Source organism: Stegostoma tigrinum, chromosome 10 (genome assembly GCF_030684315.1).
Source record: "Stegostoma tigrinum isolate sSteTig4 chromosome 10, sSteTig4.hap1, whole genome shotgun sequence".
In the NCBI taxonomy this organism is placed as follows: Eukaryota; Metazoa; Chordata; class Chondrichthyes; order Orectolobiformes; family Stegostomatidae; genus Stegostoma; species Stegostoma tigrinum.
Window position 1 is genome coordinate 25,961,475 of NC_081363.1, and position 17,900 is coordinate 25,979,374.

The 17,900-nt window shown below is 39.6% G+C and overlaps 2 protein-coding genes across 8 annotated transcripts in view; one reads left to right on the forward strand and one right to left on the reverse strand.

The window, feature by feature from the left end:
* ddx24 (DEAD (Asp-Glu-Ala-Asp) box helicase 24) overlaps positions 1–1,008 on the forward strand; it is a 41,187-nt gene extending 40,179 nt beyond the window's left edge. For all 3 annotated transcript variants that reach the window (XM_048537539.2, XM_048537540.2, XM_048537538.2), the window contains exon 9: positions 17–1,008. In XM_048537539.2, coding sequence (XP_048393496.1) covers positions 17–255 — 239 coding nt within the window. In that variant the 3' untranslated portion in view covers positions 256–1,008. The remainder of the gene's footprint in view (positions 1–16) is intronic.
* Positions 313–17,684, reverse strand: LOC125455472 (ubiquitin thioesterase OTUB2-like). 5 transcript variants are annotated; one of them, XM_048537543.2, is made up of 6 exons: positions 17,523–17,684; positions 14,012–14,104; positions 6,229–6,347; positions 5,246–5,330; positions 4,637–4,831; positions 313–1,729 (listed from the first exon to the last, which is right to left on the reverse strand). In XM_048537543.2, the coding sequence occupies exons 1-6, from the start codon at positions 17,547–17,549 to the stop codon at positions 1,520–1,522; spliced, it is 729 nt and encodes a 242-aa protein (XP_048393500.1). In that variant the 5' UTR covers positions 17,550–17,684; the 3' UTR covers positions 313–1,519. The 5 variants fall into 5 exon arrangements, with proteins under 5 accessions (XP_048393500.1, XP_048393499.1, XP_048393498.1 ...); XM_048537542.2 differs by lacking the exon at positions 17,523–17,684 and adding an exon at positions 17,386–17,507; XM_048537541.2 differs by lacking the exon at positions 17,523–17,684 and adding an exon at positions 17,374–17,507.
* Between the last annotated feature and the right edge of the window lie 216 nt (positions 17,685–17,900).

Here is a 17,900-nt window from a genome sequence, read left to right on the forward strand (position 1 = left end):
GTGCACTTGATTTTAGATGGAGACTGTAATGGTGATGAAAAGCAAAGGCAAAGGACGTTAAAAGGAATGAAGAAACAGCTGAAATATTTGCTTTTGCAATCAGTGTTTAAGAACTACCTGAAGACCAAGTACCCGACACAATTTGGTAGGCTAACATTGCCTAATTTGCCATTAGCCAGCCAAGAAACTGCTTTAAGCACTGTCAAAAAGCATAAAAATACAAAAAAGCGCAAGTTGTGTGAACAAATACAATGAACTAATCATTCTTTTGTTAAAATAACTGATGCAATAAGCTCATATCAGTGTATAATTCAGTGGCTATATCTTTTATTGCCTTTAATAAAATCCCAGAACTTGTACAGTACTGTGTCTTCAATATGAAGATTTAAAATCTTACTCAATTACATCCTCAAAGCACAGAGGATGCAACTTTTAAAGCATTGTAAATAAACAGCATGTCCAGAACGTGCAAGGTCTGTAAGAATTCTGATTACCAAACAAAATAAGGCCGACCAGTCTTTGTTAGTAGTCAGAAAGATGCAGCATTTCATCCTACAGAAAATACCATCTCCTACAACTGAACGATTGTCAACAATAAATACTTCTTCAAATGGAAGAGCAGCAGAAAAAGTTTTTAAATGTTCATGAGCTTTACTTAAAAATACTTGGTAGTACAGAATTTAAAAAACATTACTAAAAGATAAAAGCTTCTATATTTCACAGTACTGATGAGTGTAATCCAAAAATGTCAACTGTTTTAGATGGCAGAGTGTTTATCTGGGGGAATTTGGTCCAACTATAACCATTTACTTTTCAAATATGTATTAAATGAGAATATAAACAATTGTTATAGCTATGTATATACATTTAAGTAGAAAGTCACTTTTCACCATAGTTATCTAATACGTCCAATCCTTCCTTTTCAATTTAGACATGATCATTATTTGCATTTCAAAGTCCAAATTACTGTATTTGCTTATTCTGCATAAAGACTCAAATGTTTCACCTGTCACAAGGGTGCCAGTGTTGATTTTTACCTACAGTAAAGTATACTTTAATTACTAGACAGAAAATAAAGTCACTAACGTTAAAATTTTGGACCAGTAAAGGTTCAGATCTCTCCTGTATTTATGAGGAAAAGATTTTTTTCATTCTGAAAGAGGAGTCTCTATCCTTGAACACTTCCAGCATGGATCAAGAAATAAATCAAATGGTATACAGAAATAGTTAAAGGGAAAAAGGACAAAAAGCTAAACTCTACCGGGAATGTATATTTTGCTACAAAGCTATATTGAAAGATGCCATTATTTGTACACAGTGCATTACAACCATGCTTTATAATTAGGACAACAATACTAAATTAACTCTTCCATTTTCATCAGGAATATACATTCATTTTGTATTGTGCAGAAAAATGGTTTAAAGATTGTGTTCATAAATTTATCAAAAATCAGTTCCTCTTCCCTCAGCCCCGTTTCAAGCACTAAAACTGTTCTGGTGTCACAAGGCAAGCTGAAGACTATTTTGGTTTATTTGCTTTATAAAGTATGTCATAATGCCCTGGTTTGTAAAGGAGGTAAACTACAGGTTTTGCCCCTTCAGGAAAGACGTGATGATTAACTTCAGTGTCAGTTTTGTCCATATATTCCACTTGGATTGGTAAACTCAATGCATGGGTCAGCGCAGTGATATGAATGTGATCACTCTCCATAGCCATTGGTTCCACTTCCTACAATAGGGAAATTTGGTATTATTAATTTCATACAATGTACATTAAAGTTCTTTATACTGTTAGACATTCAAGATGTGATACATTGAGATTAATGTGTGTCATCTGAATAAATACTTTTGTACAGAAATCACTTATACGCGGAAATCACAATTTAGGAAAGAAATCAGCTGGCAGCAATCAAAGAGAAAAAAAGAAAGTCCTCAATCTACATAATAGCCTATCAAGAGAGGAAGAAGAGAGCTTTCTACTTCCAACTTATTCCTCATTATCCCTCTTCCATTTTGGAAGCTGCAGTACACTCTCCCTGTGTCTGAGAGAGTTTCCTCTGGGTGATCTGGTTTCTTACCACAGTACAAAGATCTGCAGTCTGGATTAATTGGCCATGCTAAATTGCTAATAGTGTACAGGGATGTGTAGGCTAGGTAGATTATCCATTGGAAATGCAAGGTTACAGGGAGGGGGTAGGGGGTGGGTATGGGTGGTTTCAATAGGCGAATGGCCTACTTCCACATTCTAGGGATTCTACGATTTTACTATACCACATACAGTTCATGAGTATCAAACATGTTTTCAGGAAATCATCACCTCTGAACAATTACTGCATAAAAACAACAGCATACGGCACCACTATCTCTCCAGTTAAACTTCAGCATTGTTATTGGTATGTATAGTGAGTTCTCAAATCGTGACCAGCTAATGTGTCTTTGGGAATATGTGTTAAGGAAGAAACATTGGCCCTGAGAAAATTCTTTAAATAATGCCTAAAGATCTTTAGTACCTAACCATACAGAACGAGGGAAAAGCATATCAAGCCCATCCAGGGGACTAGTGTGCAAATCATGCTTCACAAACTAACTCGTGAGTAAAATGAAAAGGAATTCATCAATTTTCAGGATGACACTGGGGAAAATCCAGTCCACTCACTGAAGCAAAATTCAGGACACCAGTTATTTTTGTCACTAGGCATGTGTGAAACTTGCCTTTCTGACAATATGTCTGAACTTGCTTACGAGTAGATGTCATATACATGGACTTCAGTAAGGCATTTGATAAGGTTCCCCATGGCAGGCTGATGGAGAAAGTGAAGTCACATGGGGTCCAGGGTGTGCCAGCTAGATGGATAAAAAAACTGGCTAGGCAACAGGAGACAGAGAGTAGTAGTAGAAGGAAGTTTCTCAAATTGGAGACTTGTGACCAGTGGTGTTCCACAGGGATCTGTGCTGGGACCACTGTTGTTTGTGATATATGTAAATGATTTGGAGGAAGGTGTAGGTGGTCCGATCAGCAAGTTTGCTGATGAAACTAAGATTGTTGGAGTAGCTGATAGCGAAGGGGACTGTCAGAGATTACAGCAGAATATAGATAGACTGGAGAGTTGGGCAGATAAATGGCAGATGGAGTTCAATCCGGGCAAATGCGAGGTGATGCATTTTGGAAGATCAAATTCAAGGGCAAACTATACAGTAAATGGAAAAGTCCTAGGGAAAATTGATGAACAGAGAGATCTGGGTGTTCAGGTCCATTGTTCCCTGAAGGTGGCAACGCAGGTCAATAGGGTGGTCAAAAAGGCATATGGCATGCTTTCCTTCATTGGACGGGGTATTGAGTACAAGAGTTGGCAGGTCATGTTGCAGTTGTATAGGACTTTGGTTTGGCCACATTTGGAGTACTGTGTGCAGTTCTAGTTGCCACATTACCAAAAGGATGTGGATGCTTTGGAGAGGGTGCAGAGGAGGTTCACCAGGATGTTGCCTGGTAAGGAGAGTGCTAGCTATGAAGAGAGGTTGAGTAGATTAGGATTATTTTCATTAGAAAGACGGAGATTGAGAGGGGACCTGATTGAGGTCTACAAAATCATGAGGGGTATAGACAGGGTGGATAGCAAAAAGCTTTTTCCCCCAGAGTGGGGGAGTCAATTACTAGGGGTCATGAGTTCAAAGTGAGAGGAGGAAAGTTTAAGGGAGACATGCGTGGAAAGTTCTTTACACAGAGGGTGGTGGGTACCTGGAACACGTTGCCAGCGGAGGTGGTAGACGCAGACACGTTAGCATCTTTTAAGATATATTTGGGCAGGGAGCAAATGGACACAGACCGTCATAAAATAGATGACAGGTTAGACAGAGGATCTTGATCGGCGCAGGCTTGGAGGGCCAAAGGGCCTGTTCCTATGCTGTAGGTTTCTTTGTTCTTTGAGTAGAATAGCACTGCAAACGGGACCACCTATTTCCAATTAGCTAACCCTAAAGATCAAAAAATTTACCAACCACCTTAAAAATCAGACATTCTCCCGTCTTACTGCCTGCCCAGGCTGAGTATGGAAATGTTCAATATTAACTGTATCTAACTTGCCTCCAAGTTTAACTTCAGTGATTGTTTTGGATTATTTGTGTATTCTTTGAAAATAGGTAAATCCTGAATAAAGACTACACAGGTGGCCAGGATAAAAGGCACTAGGTGTTGAAACCGTTTGTCAACTACATAGACTTCATGGCATCCTTTCCAAGAATACAATATACCCTTCTATTGATTAATGGTTGTCCACTTCAGTCTTTTTTCTTATTTCCTCTTTCAATATAATACCAATGTGATAGTTTAATCAAAATCTAGTGACATCCAGGTATCTTTGAAATCTTACTTCTACTTTCAACTAATTCAAAAACCAATGCAAAAGAGTCTAATCAGTCTAATATTGCAAACAAGTGATGGCATCTTTAATATCGCAGCACTTCTTGAATAGTGTAGTGATGGAGTAATCTTTATTAAGAGTTCAAGACTTCTCCTCCCAATTCTGTTAACTAATCTGTTTATTAGTATTCACCAAGAAATATTTTTCTGTCCTGAGATTTTAAAGAGAAATTCACATTCAGCAGATGAACCTCCTCAATATAATCAACTCAAACTCACCTGAGTGCAAAAGTCTTTAACGCTTACACCTCCCTCGAGGAAAAGCTCAAAGAACTCAGACCGTTTCTGCAAGTATGCAGACGTTAGCAGTCGAAGATATTGCACTAGGTGATCTGAAACACCGTGATTGTTGAAAACAGCAAGGAGTTTTGAAACTGAACCATCCGTTTCCACCACGTCAATCGTATCCATAAACTAAAACCAGATAATCCAAGAGTATCAATGCTATCTGCATCAATGCATATTTTTTATAAAAAGCAACTGCAAAAGTTGCTTAGCAAAATTAGAACAGAAAATGTAGATCACTTATTTTGATCAATAGTCAACAACAAAGTGGAGTGTTCACCAATGACAATTTTTTTCAATTAATGGGCATAACCCTCCACGACAAAAGCAAACTAAAGCCGTACTAGCAGACTTGTATTTAAAATAATTAGATCTATGATTGATAACACGCACTGGAGGAAAGGACTGCAATTCTATACAATATCTCAAATTCTGAGTATGGATTTGGAACTAATCCATGCTTAATTATTTTATACAGCTCAGTGAGAAGCACAAAACTTTCAAAACGTGTCATTTCCTTCAATTCTTACATGAAATACTCACTGTGGTGAAAGAATTTTCAAATCTGCTTTCCACAAATCCAGCAGATGAAAGTTCTTCTCGACTTTGCATTAAATTCTTCTTAAGTCTAAAACGAAAGCAAGTCAGAGAAACAGTAATTAGTATTTAAGCTAATGCTTGAAATATTGAGAGGATTTTCACTTATTACGATTTGTTAGAAAATTATCACACCTTTATGTGTTGGCTATTAGTATTTTCACAAAGTGTAAAAATCTTACAAAATTCAAAATCTTTGACTTTCAGTAATTTCTAAATTAATAGTATTCTTCCTTGCCAATTCTATTGTAACATGTTAAAATAACACAGCAAAACCCAGTATCAACATTAACACTTGCCACACGAAGATATTACAACAATCAAAAATACTTAGGTTGTGCGTTTACCATAATAAAATGCCCCATGGAGCTTCACAATGATCTGGAAAAGTCGAATGACACTAAACCACAAGGAGAGATTAGCCCAAATCACTAATAGCTTGATTGAAGAGGTGAGTTTTAATGAGTGCCTAACAGAACAAAAGTGAAGCAGATGCAAACAAGTGTAGAGTAGGATTCCAGAGCCAATGACACTGGCAGCTGAAAGCGTATCTACTAAAGTACCAAGAAACAATTAAAATACGAGATGCACGTGGCCAAAACGGGCTGAGAACAGACATGAGATTTATGGGGCTGGAACAGATTGTGTAGGTACTGAGAATATAAAGGAATCTGCACAGCCATTTCCTGCCTGCGGGATATTGGCATGCATTTACACTCATCTGTTAATTGTATAAATTAAGATTTGGTGTCTGTTTATATTTAGCAGTTATGTCCATACCCAAGAAGAATCAATGACTAACATATTCTACTTGTAAAAACACAAATCGGAACTAATTTTCATCGCTACCTTGCATACACAACACTTTTCACTCAAACTATCCTTAATATAATACAATATTATAAGCAATGACTGTAAAATAAACTTACTTTTGTATTCCCTTTTTACTTCCAAGCAGCGACTCCAAGTAAGCAAAGCTTACTGCTCGATAAAAGCAGTTGCCATCGCCAAGTGTTTTTCTGAAGTAGGCATATTTTCGACTAATATCCTTAAAAACAAAATCTCATATATAAGTTGACAAGTAATTTCCAATTCAGTTTTTGCAACATTTAAGTCACATGAAGTTTGCTGAAAACCTTTACCCATTCAAGCTAGCATAATGGAAAGTAGACCTTGAGGAATTTCGTTTCAGGGTACCTTGGCATGTGTATTAAAAAAAGCAAATAGTTATATCAGCAATTTTTTTTAGCGAAAAATGAACTGAGAAAAGCAAAACTATTTGGAAGTTTCACATTGGAGTCTCACAGAAAACAAAATCATGGAAGAGATTTGCTGTTGAATTATTAGTATGACCATAAATACATTTTGTTGAAGTTTTGGTTCAGTGTTTAACTCCAAATAACTCAAGCTATTATGCTTATGAAATTTATAAACCAGCTGGAACTAGAGAGTTGCTAAAGGCCTGTAGCTGTGCTACACAAAGGTTTGTTGGTTTGATCACACTGGTAATAAGCTTGTTAACCCACCATAAAATTTTCCACCATGTCCTGATTTTACAATGTGCTTGGTTTGTAGCTTCTCAAATTTAATTTGATTAAAGTGGGATGTTTCAAAATGAAGCTCCAACAACACCATCCCAAGAGATGAAAAAAAGGCTATTACGTAAACAATCTTAAAGGCACAGGCAACAATCTATGGCAATCTTAAAAATGCTAAGAAGTCAATAAAAATTGCACTCAAGGGTGATTTATAAAACATTAGATTATTAGCTACAATTATTTTCTTTGCTCAAGTTAGATATCATTTGAGAAAATGATAAAATTTTTCACTTTTTGATAAGGTAACATTTAATATACGATTATTTTCAAAGTGGAAAATGGGGAATGATGGAAAAATAATTACTGAACAAGATTTACTGTTTATTTACCCAGACATGTTAACAAAAGTAACGATAAACATTCAGGACGTTTGGGGAGTCAGGCCTCACTCATACAAGTGATTTATAAGAACCAGAATTCAGGACTGAAATATTTAAGAAAACAAAATGCAACAATCCAATACATAAAAAGAACGGGAAAAAGTTAAAACTGCAATTGTTTTGGCAGCATCTGTAAACGAAGATAACTAATGTTTTAACTGGTAAATAATTGGCAGAGTTATTATACCTGAGCAGCTTGCAAGTTTACAGGTAGCCATATGTACAGTGTTTCAGTTCTGACCACATCCAGAAAGTTAAATCTTTTCTTTCTTCATTGAGGCTACTATACTTACTGTGTGTTTAGAATCACGACCTTCTATTCCTCAATTTTCTGAAACATGTGTGACTTGGGGCACAGGCTGACTGTAGATATTATAATAAGTTAAAGAAATGGGTTTGACCCTATGTGAAGCACATGTGGTTTTTATATTAGTCCAGCAAGAATTCCAAGAGTGGATATTTTTGGCTTGGTATCTACACGAACCAAAAAATCAATGATACAAGTCTTTTTGTCTCCCTTTTAAAAATGCACTGCAGTTCCGAAAGACTGCATACATCTCTCTCATTGTGTGGACTGTGTAATCTATCCAGCTTCTGAAGTCAGTCTGATTGTAAAGAATGTGTGAAGTGACTTTGGGCATAATCTGTAGCTCATGAGTTTCTTAAACTAATAATTCATTCCTGGATTAGTTTCTCAATGCCCAACTAGAATGTAGGTCATATCATAATCTGTTTTTGCATGTTGTTGGGTGATTAAAACAATGAAGTCATGTGTCCATTTTAATTGCAATGTTTAGGGCATCAGTAGGTTTGTTTTTTAAAAAAGTGTCAGTGGTATCTAATCTATAATTGCTGACAGCTGCCCAAACAGAAAAGCTTTGGAGCATATTTAAATGGCTTTGGGAAAGAAAAGTTATAAAAGACCTAAACTGGAAAGGGACCAATATCTTAGCAGGGACATTTGCTCCTTCCATCATAAGAGACTTTATACTGATTGAGAGGGCAAATGGAAGAATCCTAAGTAGTAACGTAAACAGAAGGATTGATGGGGAAGGTTCTGAACGTGAGGACAGCACGTCCTTTAGCAACAGACAGAGTCAGAATATGTAGTAACTCAGGAACTAATTAGTTATTTCACTGCAAGGGGTATTGCAGATAAGGCTGACGAACTCAGGGCATAGTTAAGAACATGGGATTGGGACGTCGTAGCTATTACAAAAAGTTGGCTGAGAGATGGACAAGATTGGCAGCTCAATGTTCCAGATTTTAGATGCTGCAGGAAGAATTGAAGAGGAGGCAAAAATGTGTGTGAGAGAGAAGGGAATGGGGGTGCAGGTGTGTTTTTGATTAAGGAATACATTACTGCAGTAACTCAACAAGATATTCTGAAAAATTGTCTAGTGAAAATATAGCGGTAGAAATTGCAAATAAGAAAGGAAAGATCACTTTGATGGGATTGTACCACAGGCCTCCCAATAGCAAGAGGGAAAATGAAAAACAAATATGTAGGGAGATCTCAGATATATGTAAGCAAAATAAGGTTGTAAAAATGGGGGATTTTAATTTTCCAAACATTGGCTGGGGCTACCAATGTGTTAAAGGTTTGGATGGTGAAGAATTTTCAAGTATGTTCAAGAAAATTTTCTTTATCAATATGTGAATGCTTCCACTAGAGAAGGAGCAAACGTAAACCTTCTTTTGGGCAATAAGTCAGGACAGATGACTGAAGTAAAAGTGGGGAACACACTTTGGGTCAAGTGATCATAATTCTGTTAGTTTCAAATTGATTATGGAAAAGGATAAGCCTTCCATAAAAGTTAAAGTTTTTAAATTGGAGAAGACAAGTTTTATTGGTATGAGACAAGAATTTTCAAAAGTTAATTGCAGTAGACTGTTCACAGGTAGAAAGATGTCTGTCAAGTGGGAGGTGTTCAACAGTGTGATGATTTTGTTTCTGTAAGGCTGGTGTGATTAAGGAACAATGGATATATAAAGATATTGAGGTTCTAGTAAAAAAAAATCTTATTTTAGATATAGACAACTTCATTCAATTGAATCTCTTAAGAATGCCCCTACACACTTTGCATTCCTGATTTCTCCCTCAATCAATATAAAAAAGGGATATAAGATAGCATTGGCAGATAAGGTTGAGGATAATCCAAAGAGATTCTACAAATAAATTGAGCAAGAGGGTAACTAGAGATTGGGTAGGGCCTCAAAGGATCAAGGAGGTCAGCTTTGTGTTGAACCCCAGGAGATGGGAAGAGATATGAACATATTACATCAGCTTTTGCCGCGAAGAAAGAAATCGAATCTAGAGAATGCAGAGAAATAAACTCTGATGTTTTAAAAACAGTTCACATTACAGAAGAAGGAGGTTCAGAAGTCCTTCCAGAATATAAAGGTGGATAAATCTCTAGGACCTAATCTAATGTATCACAATTCTGGGAAATTACGAGACCCCTAGCAGAAATATTTGCATCATCTATAATTATGGGTGAATTGCCTGCTGACTGGATGGTGGCCATTGTATTTTTGTTTAAGAAAGATTTTAAGGAGAAACCGGGGAACTATACACCTCCGAGTCTGACGTCAGTTGTGGGAGAATTGTTGGAGGCGATTATAAAATTTGTGAACATTTAGTGAGGCAAGAATTGATTAGGGATAACCAAAGTAGGTGCTACACCTGCCCCTATACCCCCCCCCACCCCGATCCTAGGCCCTAGGAAGACTTTTCACATCAAACGAATGTTCACCTGCACATCTGTCAATGTGATATACTGTATCTGCTGTTCCCGTTACGGCCCCCTCGACATCGGGGAAACCAAACGGAGGCGTGGGGACCGCTTTGCAGAACACCTACGCTCTGTTTGCAACAAACTACACCTCCAAGTCGAGAACCATTTCAATTCCTCCTCCCGCCCAACTCCTCGGAAGACGTGTCCATCCTGGGCCTCCTGCATTGCCACAATGACGCCACCCAAAAGATGCAGGAACAGCATCTCATATTCCGCTTGGGAATCCTGCAGCCCAACGGTATCAATGTGGGCTTCACAAGCTTCAAAATCTCCCCTCCGCCCAACCACATGCCAAAACCAGCCCAGCTAGTCCCCGCCTTCCTAACTATTCCTCCCACCTCAAGCCCCACCCCCATCCCCTACCCACTAACCTCATCCGCACTCCTCCCCCGACCTGTCCGTCCTTCCTGGACTGACTATTCCCACCCCGCCAAACTCCCAACCTACATTCACCTTCACTGGCTCTAACCCCACCTCTTTCTTTGACCTGTCTCCTCTCACCCTATCTTCTCCTTTATCCAGTTTCTATCCTCCTCCCCCTCTCTCCCTATTTATTTCAGAATCCCCTTCCCCTCCCCCATTTCAGAAGAAGGGTCTCGACCTGAAACGTCAAGCTTTCCTGCTCCTCTGCTGCTTGGCCTGCTGTGTTCATCCAGCCTCACACCATGTTATCTTAGGGATAGTCAGCATGGTTTTGTGCGAGGAAAACTGTATCTCACAAGTTTGATTTTTTTGAGGAAGTTACCAAAAAGATTGATGACGGCGGAGCAATAGACATGCTTATTTGAATTTTAGTAAAGCCCTTAACAAGGTTCTGCATGGTAGACTACTTAGTAAAGTTAGGTCACATGGGGCACAGGCGTCAGGGTTGCTTTTTGGACTGGAGGCCTTTGCACAGGGATTGATTCTGGATGCTGTTTGTCATTTTTATGTAAATGATTTGGATGAGAATACGGAAGGCATGGTTAGTAAGTTTACAGCTGACACCAAAATTGGTGGCGTTGTAGACAATAAAGAAAGTTTCTTTAAGATTACGGAGGGATCTAAATCAAATAGGCCAATGGACTGAAAAATGGCAGGTGGAATTCAATTTGGATAAATGCAAGGTATTCCATTTTGGTACAACAAACAAGGGTAGGACTTATACAGTTAATGGGAGGGTTTTGGGTAGTGTTAAAATAACAGAGGGACCTAGGTTTGCAGGTAGATAATTCTTTTAAGTTTGCATCACATATAGACAGGGTGGTTAAAAAGAAGCTTGCCTTCATTGCTCAGTCCTTTGAGTATAGGAGCTGGATGAATCATGTTTGGGTTGTACAGGACATTCGTGAGGCCTCTTCTACAGTACTGTGTCCAATTCTGGTCGCCTAGTTGTAGAAAGGATACTATCACGTTGGAGAGGGCTCAGAAGAGATTTGCCAGGATATTGCCAGGTACGGAAGGTTTGAACTATAAAGAAAGGCTGGATAGGCTGGAACTTTTTTTTAAAACTGGAGACTAGGAGGTTGAGAGGCAACCTGATAGACGTTTATGAAATAATGAAAGGTACAGATAAGAGTTAATGATCAGAGATAATGGGAACTGCAGATGCTGGAGAATCCAAGATAACAAAGTGTGGGGCTGGATGAACACAGCAGGAGTTAATGGTGGTTTCCCGAGAATGATCTTTTCTCTAGAATGGGTGATTTCAAGCGTAGGGTGCTCATTTTTAAAAGTGAGAGGAGAGAGATTTAAAGGAGACTTAACGCAATTTTTTTTTACACAGAGGATGGTTTGCATGTGAAATGAACTTTGAGGAAGTGGTGGTGCATGTCAGTACAGTTGCAACATTTGAAACACATTTGGATAAGTACATGAATGGGAAAAGTTTAGAGGGATATGGGCCGGGAGCAGGGAGGTGGAACTAGTTTAGTTTGGGATTATGTTCAACATGGATTGGTTGGATCCATGCTGTATGACTCTATGGACTGTTGGCCTAGCAGCTTGGCAGAGGTAAACCTCTGGACATCATGAAAACCTGTTAGCTAATTTATATTTAAGTGTACAATAACTGCTACAATGTCACATTTACTCTGTATAGGTCCAAACAAGATGCTATCAAACAAGCTACAGGCACATGACGTTTGAGCAGCAGGGTGGCACAGTGATTGGCACTGCTGCCTCACAGCACCAGGAACCTAGGTTCAATCCCACCCTCGGGCTGTGTGGAGTTTGCACATTCTCCCCGTGTCTGTGTGCGTTTTCTCCGGGTGCTCCGGTTTCCTCCCACAGTCCAAAGAGGTGCAGGTTAGGTGGATGGGCCATGCTAAATGCCTTGGGATGTTCAGGTTAGGTGGGTTAGACATGGGTAATGCGGGGATAGAGGAATGGGTCTGGGTGGGATGCTCTTCAGAGGAGCAGTATGGACATGTTGGGCCAAATGGTCTGTTTCCATACAGTTGGGATTCTATGAAATAGATTTCCAGAACAGTTTATTGGACAGAATTTTAAAAATGAAGCACAATTTAATATGTAAAGTTTACATTTTGAAAAATGGCAGTATCATTAATACTTACCCCACACCACTAATATATGCAGATACCATTCTGACTATCATCATAGGTTTATACTGCAGGTGACATAGGCATTTCTGCACAGAGAATTAGAATTCTTAACAACAGCTGCCCGAAAAGGTTAATGTAATGTTGCAGACACAAGTTGGCCTAGATTTTACATTGGTAGTGATGGTAAGAATCGTTAAGATGCTATCCTCAGTACACATCTGAAAGTGAACTTCTTGATTGCACATGTGTGCAAAAAATGCTGAAATCCAAAATTTGCAGTCAGTAACTGTACTCTGTAACCCCAGAGAGCAATCAATGGAAAAATCAACTGAAGTGACAATAACTTCCATTCTGACACTGTCCTCCATTTTGTTAAATTCAGTGTAATTGAGCGTACCAGGTTAATAATTAATGCTATTCTTATCAACTCTGAAAAGCTAATTTCATATTTGTGGAGTACCAAATTTCTCCATATAAGAAAAATAATCTTTCAATTAGTTTTAAATAAATGTTTATCTTTAGTTTAGTTTCTGCCTTAATCTAAAATCTAAATTAGAAATGAAGAATATTGATGGCTTTCAACTTTGTTGTTTGCCAGTGTGATTGGCTCCTTATCTGCCTGCTGATAAAAGTGCTGCTGCCAACCAAAACATCACTGTGTCCAGGCGGCTATTTTTAAAAGGACCATCTGCAAAGAAAAAAGCTACATGACAGAGATCTTACCAGGGTAATAATGAGGGCACATCTGGAATGTTTTGTACAGTTTGATCTCCTTACTTAGGAAAGAATACAACTGCAATAGAAGCAGTTCAGTGAATTTTCATATGACAAATTACTGGGACGACAGGTTGACCTGGCTGGGCCTATACCCACTACAGTTTAAAAGAATGAAAAGCGATTTCATTGAAAATGTTTTGAGATCCTGAATGGATGTAAGAGGGTGAATGCTAAGCACCTGTTTCCTTTCCCCTAAAACAGAGGGCAGAAGGAAGTTTTACAATTACAGCTCATTAAGACGGAAATAAAAAGAACTCTTTTTTCCCCCCTCTCAAAGTTAGTTTGTAGAATAATCTTTTCCAGAGGGAGTGGAGACCAGGTCATTGAATATATTCAAGGCTGAGGAAAATAGATTTGTGATCAGCAAGTGAGTCGAAGCTTTGGGGTACAGACAGGGAACCAGGATTCACGCCATGAGCAAATCAGTCATGATCTTAACAAATGTCAGAACTGGCTAGGGGTGGCAAATGGCCTCATCTTAATCGTTTTCTTTTTTGTTGACAGCCTTCATTCAGACAAATAGTGGGTACCTTTCTTCAGCAATAACATAAAATCCAGGCCACAATTAGTGAATGCCATGATAAATATACAGAGCTATAACTGAACAATATCATACCTGCACTTTCTTTTGGTAAATTTTATCCTCGGGATGCTCTTCTCCAAGTGCTAATATATCATTTTTATCAGAGACTATACAAACAGATCCAAACTACATAACAGAAGGGAAGAGAACACCTTAAGAGCATGGAAATCAGTTCTCAGAAGGAAATAAGTGTTTTTTAAATCCACAAAGACACATCTATGCATTGACACGAGTAAAGATCCAACATATAAATATGTTGTAATCAATGCCTAGCTCGTATTCCATGAATTATAGTTTACAAGTAGAAACACCAGAATTGATTGATTCTAACTCCTCTTGAAACAAACATGAATGGAACAGCAACTAAAGCATTAACCATTGAAGATGACAGGATTTCACAGAAATATTAAAGGATGCACAGGAAACAGGATAATGCCTTTAAAGAATAATAAAATGAGGGGTTGGTAGAATATAATGTGCAGGCCATCTTCATGAAAAAGTAGTCAAAAAACTACATTAATGAGCATTTTCATACCATTTAGAAATAGTCTTTAGAAATAATGTAAAGCAGAATTTCTTTTCCTAAAGTCCATCTATTCAGCATAAATGCTGGTTATCAGAGATAAGACGACCACAGACATAGGAGCAGAATTAGGCCATTTAGCCCATTGCGTATGTTAAACCATTTGATAGTGGCCAATAATGTTTCTTAACCCCATTCTCCTGCCTCCTCCCCATAACCCTTGATCCCCTTACCAAAGAAGTACTGATCTATCTGTATTGACCTCCACATCCCTTTGCAGCAAAGAGTTTCACAGATTAACCACATTCTGGTTAAAAAGATTCCTCCTCATCTCAGTTCTAAAGGGTCATCCCTTCACTGTGATGTTGTGCCCTCATGTCCTAGTCTCACCTATTAGTGGAAACATCCTCTCTGTCTACTTTATTCAGACCTCTCAGTATTCTGTAAGTTTGACTCAGATCCCCCCACTTATCCTTCTAAACTCTATTGAGTACAGACCCAGAATTTTCAAACACTTGTCATTTGACAATCCCTTCATCCACAGCACGATTCATGTAAACCTCCTGTGCACCCCCTCCAATGTTAGCGTATCCTTCCTTAGGTATGGGGCCCAAAACTGCTCTCAATATTCCAAATGCAATCCGAGCAGAGCCTCAAATAGCTTCAGCAGTACATCTCTGCTTTTGTTTTCTAGCCCTTTTGAAATTAATGCTAACATTGCAACCACCTTCCTAACTGCAACTGAAAGGTTAACAAAATCCTGGACTTGGGCTCCTAAGTCCCTTTTCTACTTCAGGTTTCCGAGGCTTTTCCCTGTTGAGAAAACTGTCTATGCCCTTACTCTTCTTACCAAAGTGCATAATCTCACACATTCGCACAGTGTATTCTGTCTGCCATTTCTTTGCCCAACTTCCTAGCCTGCCCGAGTACTTCTGCAACCTTCCTGCTTCCTTTACTACCTGAAACCCCACTTACCTTTGTGTGATCTGAAAATTTAGTAACAATATCTTCAGGTCCTTCATCCAGATCATTAATGTATAACATGAATTGTGATCCCAACACAGACCCCTGCTGAATTCCAGAAGTCACCAGCTGCCAAACTGAAAAAATAGCCCTTTATCCCATTTCTGTCAGTCAGACAATTCTCTATCCGTGCCAATACCTTGTCCCTATATCACAGCCTCTTCTCTTATTTCGTAGCCTCCTGTGTAACACCTTGTCAAGGCCTTCTGGAAATCCAAATAGATCACATATACTGGCTCTCCCTTGTCTGACTTCAAAGAATCCTCACAAATTTGTCAGGCATGACCTCCCCTTGAGGTCAGACTAACCAGCCTACTGTTTCCTACCTACTGCCTCCCTCCCTTCTTAAAAACAATGGTGTTACATTAACCATTTTCCAGTCCTCTGACACCTTCCCTGACTCAAGTGATTAAGTGTAGAGGTCACCACCAATGTCTGCCCAATCTCCTCCACTTTCTCCTTCAGAACTTTGGAATGTAGTTCATCTAGCCCAGGCAATGAGCAAGTCCAGGTCTGGTTCAGACCTTTCACCTTTCCTCGCACCTTTTCCTCAGTGATGGCCACTACACTCACATCTGGCCCAAACTCTGTCAAAGTTTAAGCATGCTGTTGGTGTCTTCCACTGTGAAAACAAATGCAAAGTACCAATTCAGTCTCATTTTCCAAGGATCTCATGTCCGCTCTTGCCTCTCTCTTAACTTTTAGATATCTTAAAAAACCTTACCATCTTGTTTTATATTACTAGATAGCTTACTCTCATATTTCATCATCTCAAATAGCTTCGGCAGTACATGCTTTTTAAAAGGCTTCCCAGTCCTCAGGCTTCCCAGTAATCTTTACCATTCTATGCTTTTTCTTATGAAAGCGAAAGCAAAAGTAAAAGGCATACAATGTGGTGGAGATGAGTGGAAAGTTTATCAGAAATCATTCTTTACTGACCAGTGCATCTGCGACCTGAAGAATAAATTTGAACACAGCACACCTATATTACAATGTACAAAGAATCCACGAGATTACAAGACATCAGTTTTAGGGCACGGGTTGGAACACCCTGAACTACTGGACTTTGGTTTCAAATCCTCATTGGCAATCCTAGTGAGAGACTGCAAGAAGGTGTGAAAAATAGAAATTTCACAATGGCTGATATTAGGATTTTGGGATATTATTGGAGTCTTGATCTAGAGCAAGAATTTGAAGGGATACCAAATGAAGCATTTGTAAACCCCGAAACAACACAACATTTGCTTTGTTAATACAGCATCACTTAATTAACAAACTGTATAATACAAATAAAAAGAAAATACATCATTGATCCTGACCACCAAAGCAAAGTGTGCATCAAGTTCATGATGTGACTTCATCAGCAGACCTGAAATGTTAACCGTCAATCCACAACTGCTGCCAGACAGACTGACATTTCCATCAGCACTCGCAACATTTGGAGAAATTATGTTATCTGCCCACAACACATTTCCCCCTAGTTTAGCGAAGCACATCTCACCTTAAATTCTCACAACTTTTTGTAAAACTCCTGCACAATTTAAAGACAAGCATATCTTTTAAGTTCACTGCTTTACAGCAGACGGGTGAAAGCACAGAAAGGACATATATCTTGGTCAGCAGAACTGGTTACGTTTTCCCTAGCTTGGTGTTGTGACAACGGCATCTAACCTACAAAATCTATCGGGGAGTAGTGGCCAACAACCATCCTGTTTCATCCCAACCCATCAATCCTGTAGCATCCATTCTCAAAACCACCCTCCCCCAACCATGCTATGGGATTATGTTTAACTGCTCACAGTGGCAGGAAGGTGGGTGGGGGTAAGGAGAAGGGAGCGAAAGGACGAACCCCCAGACTTACTGCACCATCCATTGCACCCACAGTGGAGGAGAAAGAGGAAGGGTGAGCACTGAGCTCCTGCCGTGCACTGAGATGCAGCACGGGGCCCCGCGATTGACACATTGCTCAGGGGTGGGACGTCACCTAGCTCCGCCTACCCCGCTGCCGGAAGTGACGCGTGACATGTCACAAGCGGTGGCCCCGCCCCCACGCGGTAGCCGCCGTTCCGTTGCTTTCAGGCGGCGGCTCAATCAGGGCAGCGTACTCCGAAGGTTGAAGACGGTAGCCCAATCGGAGCATCGTGCGCCTGGGGGAGGAGGCGGAGATCCAAACAGAGCGAGGGAGAAGGCTGCAGTGAAAAGCGTGAGCGTGGGAGGCGGTTTGATCAGTGCAGAAGGAGGCTGGGGGGCGGAGGTGTTCCAATTGGTGCAGCAGCGGGGTGCGGTGCCTTCATACAGTAAGGGGGGGGGGGGGGGGATGTGGTCCATTCAGACAGCAGGAGGCCAAGTGGGGAGGCGGTCCAATCAGAAGGCCGG

Coding starts and splice junctions, on each gene's coding strand:
- LOC125455472 (XM_048537541.2), bottom strand. CDS start 17,487: ATGTGTCAATCGCGGGGCCCCGTGCTGCATCTCAGTGCACGGCAGGAG. Junction 5,331..6,228: donor AGTAAAAAGGGAATACAAAA/GTAAGTTTATTT, acceptor CTTTCGTTTTAG/ACTTAAGAAGAATTTAATGC. Junction 4,832..5,245: donor TTGAAAATTCTTTCACCACA/GTGAGTATTTCA, acceptor ATCTGGTTTTAG/TTTATGGATACGATTGACGT.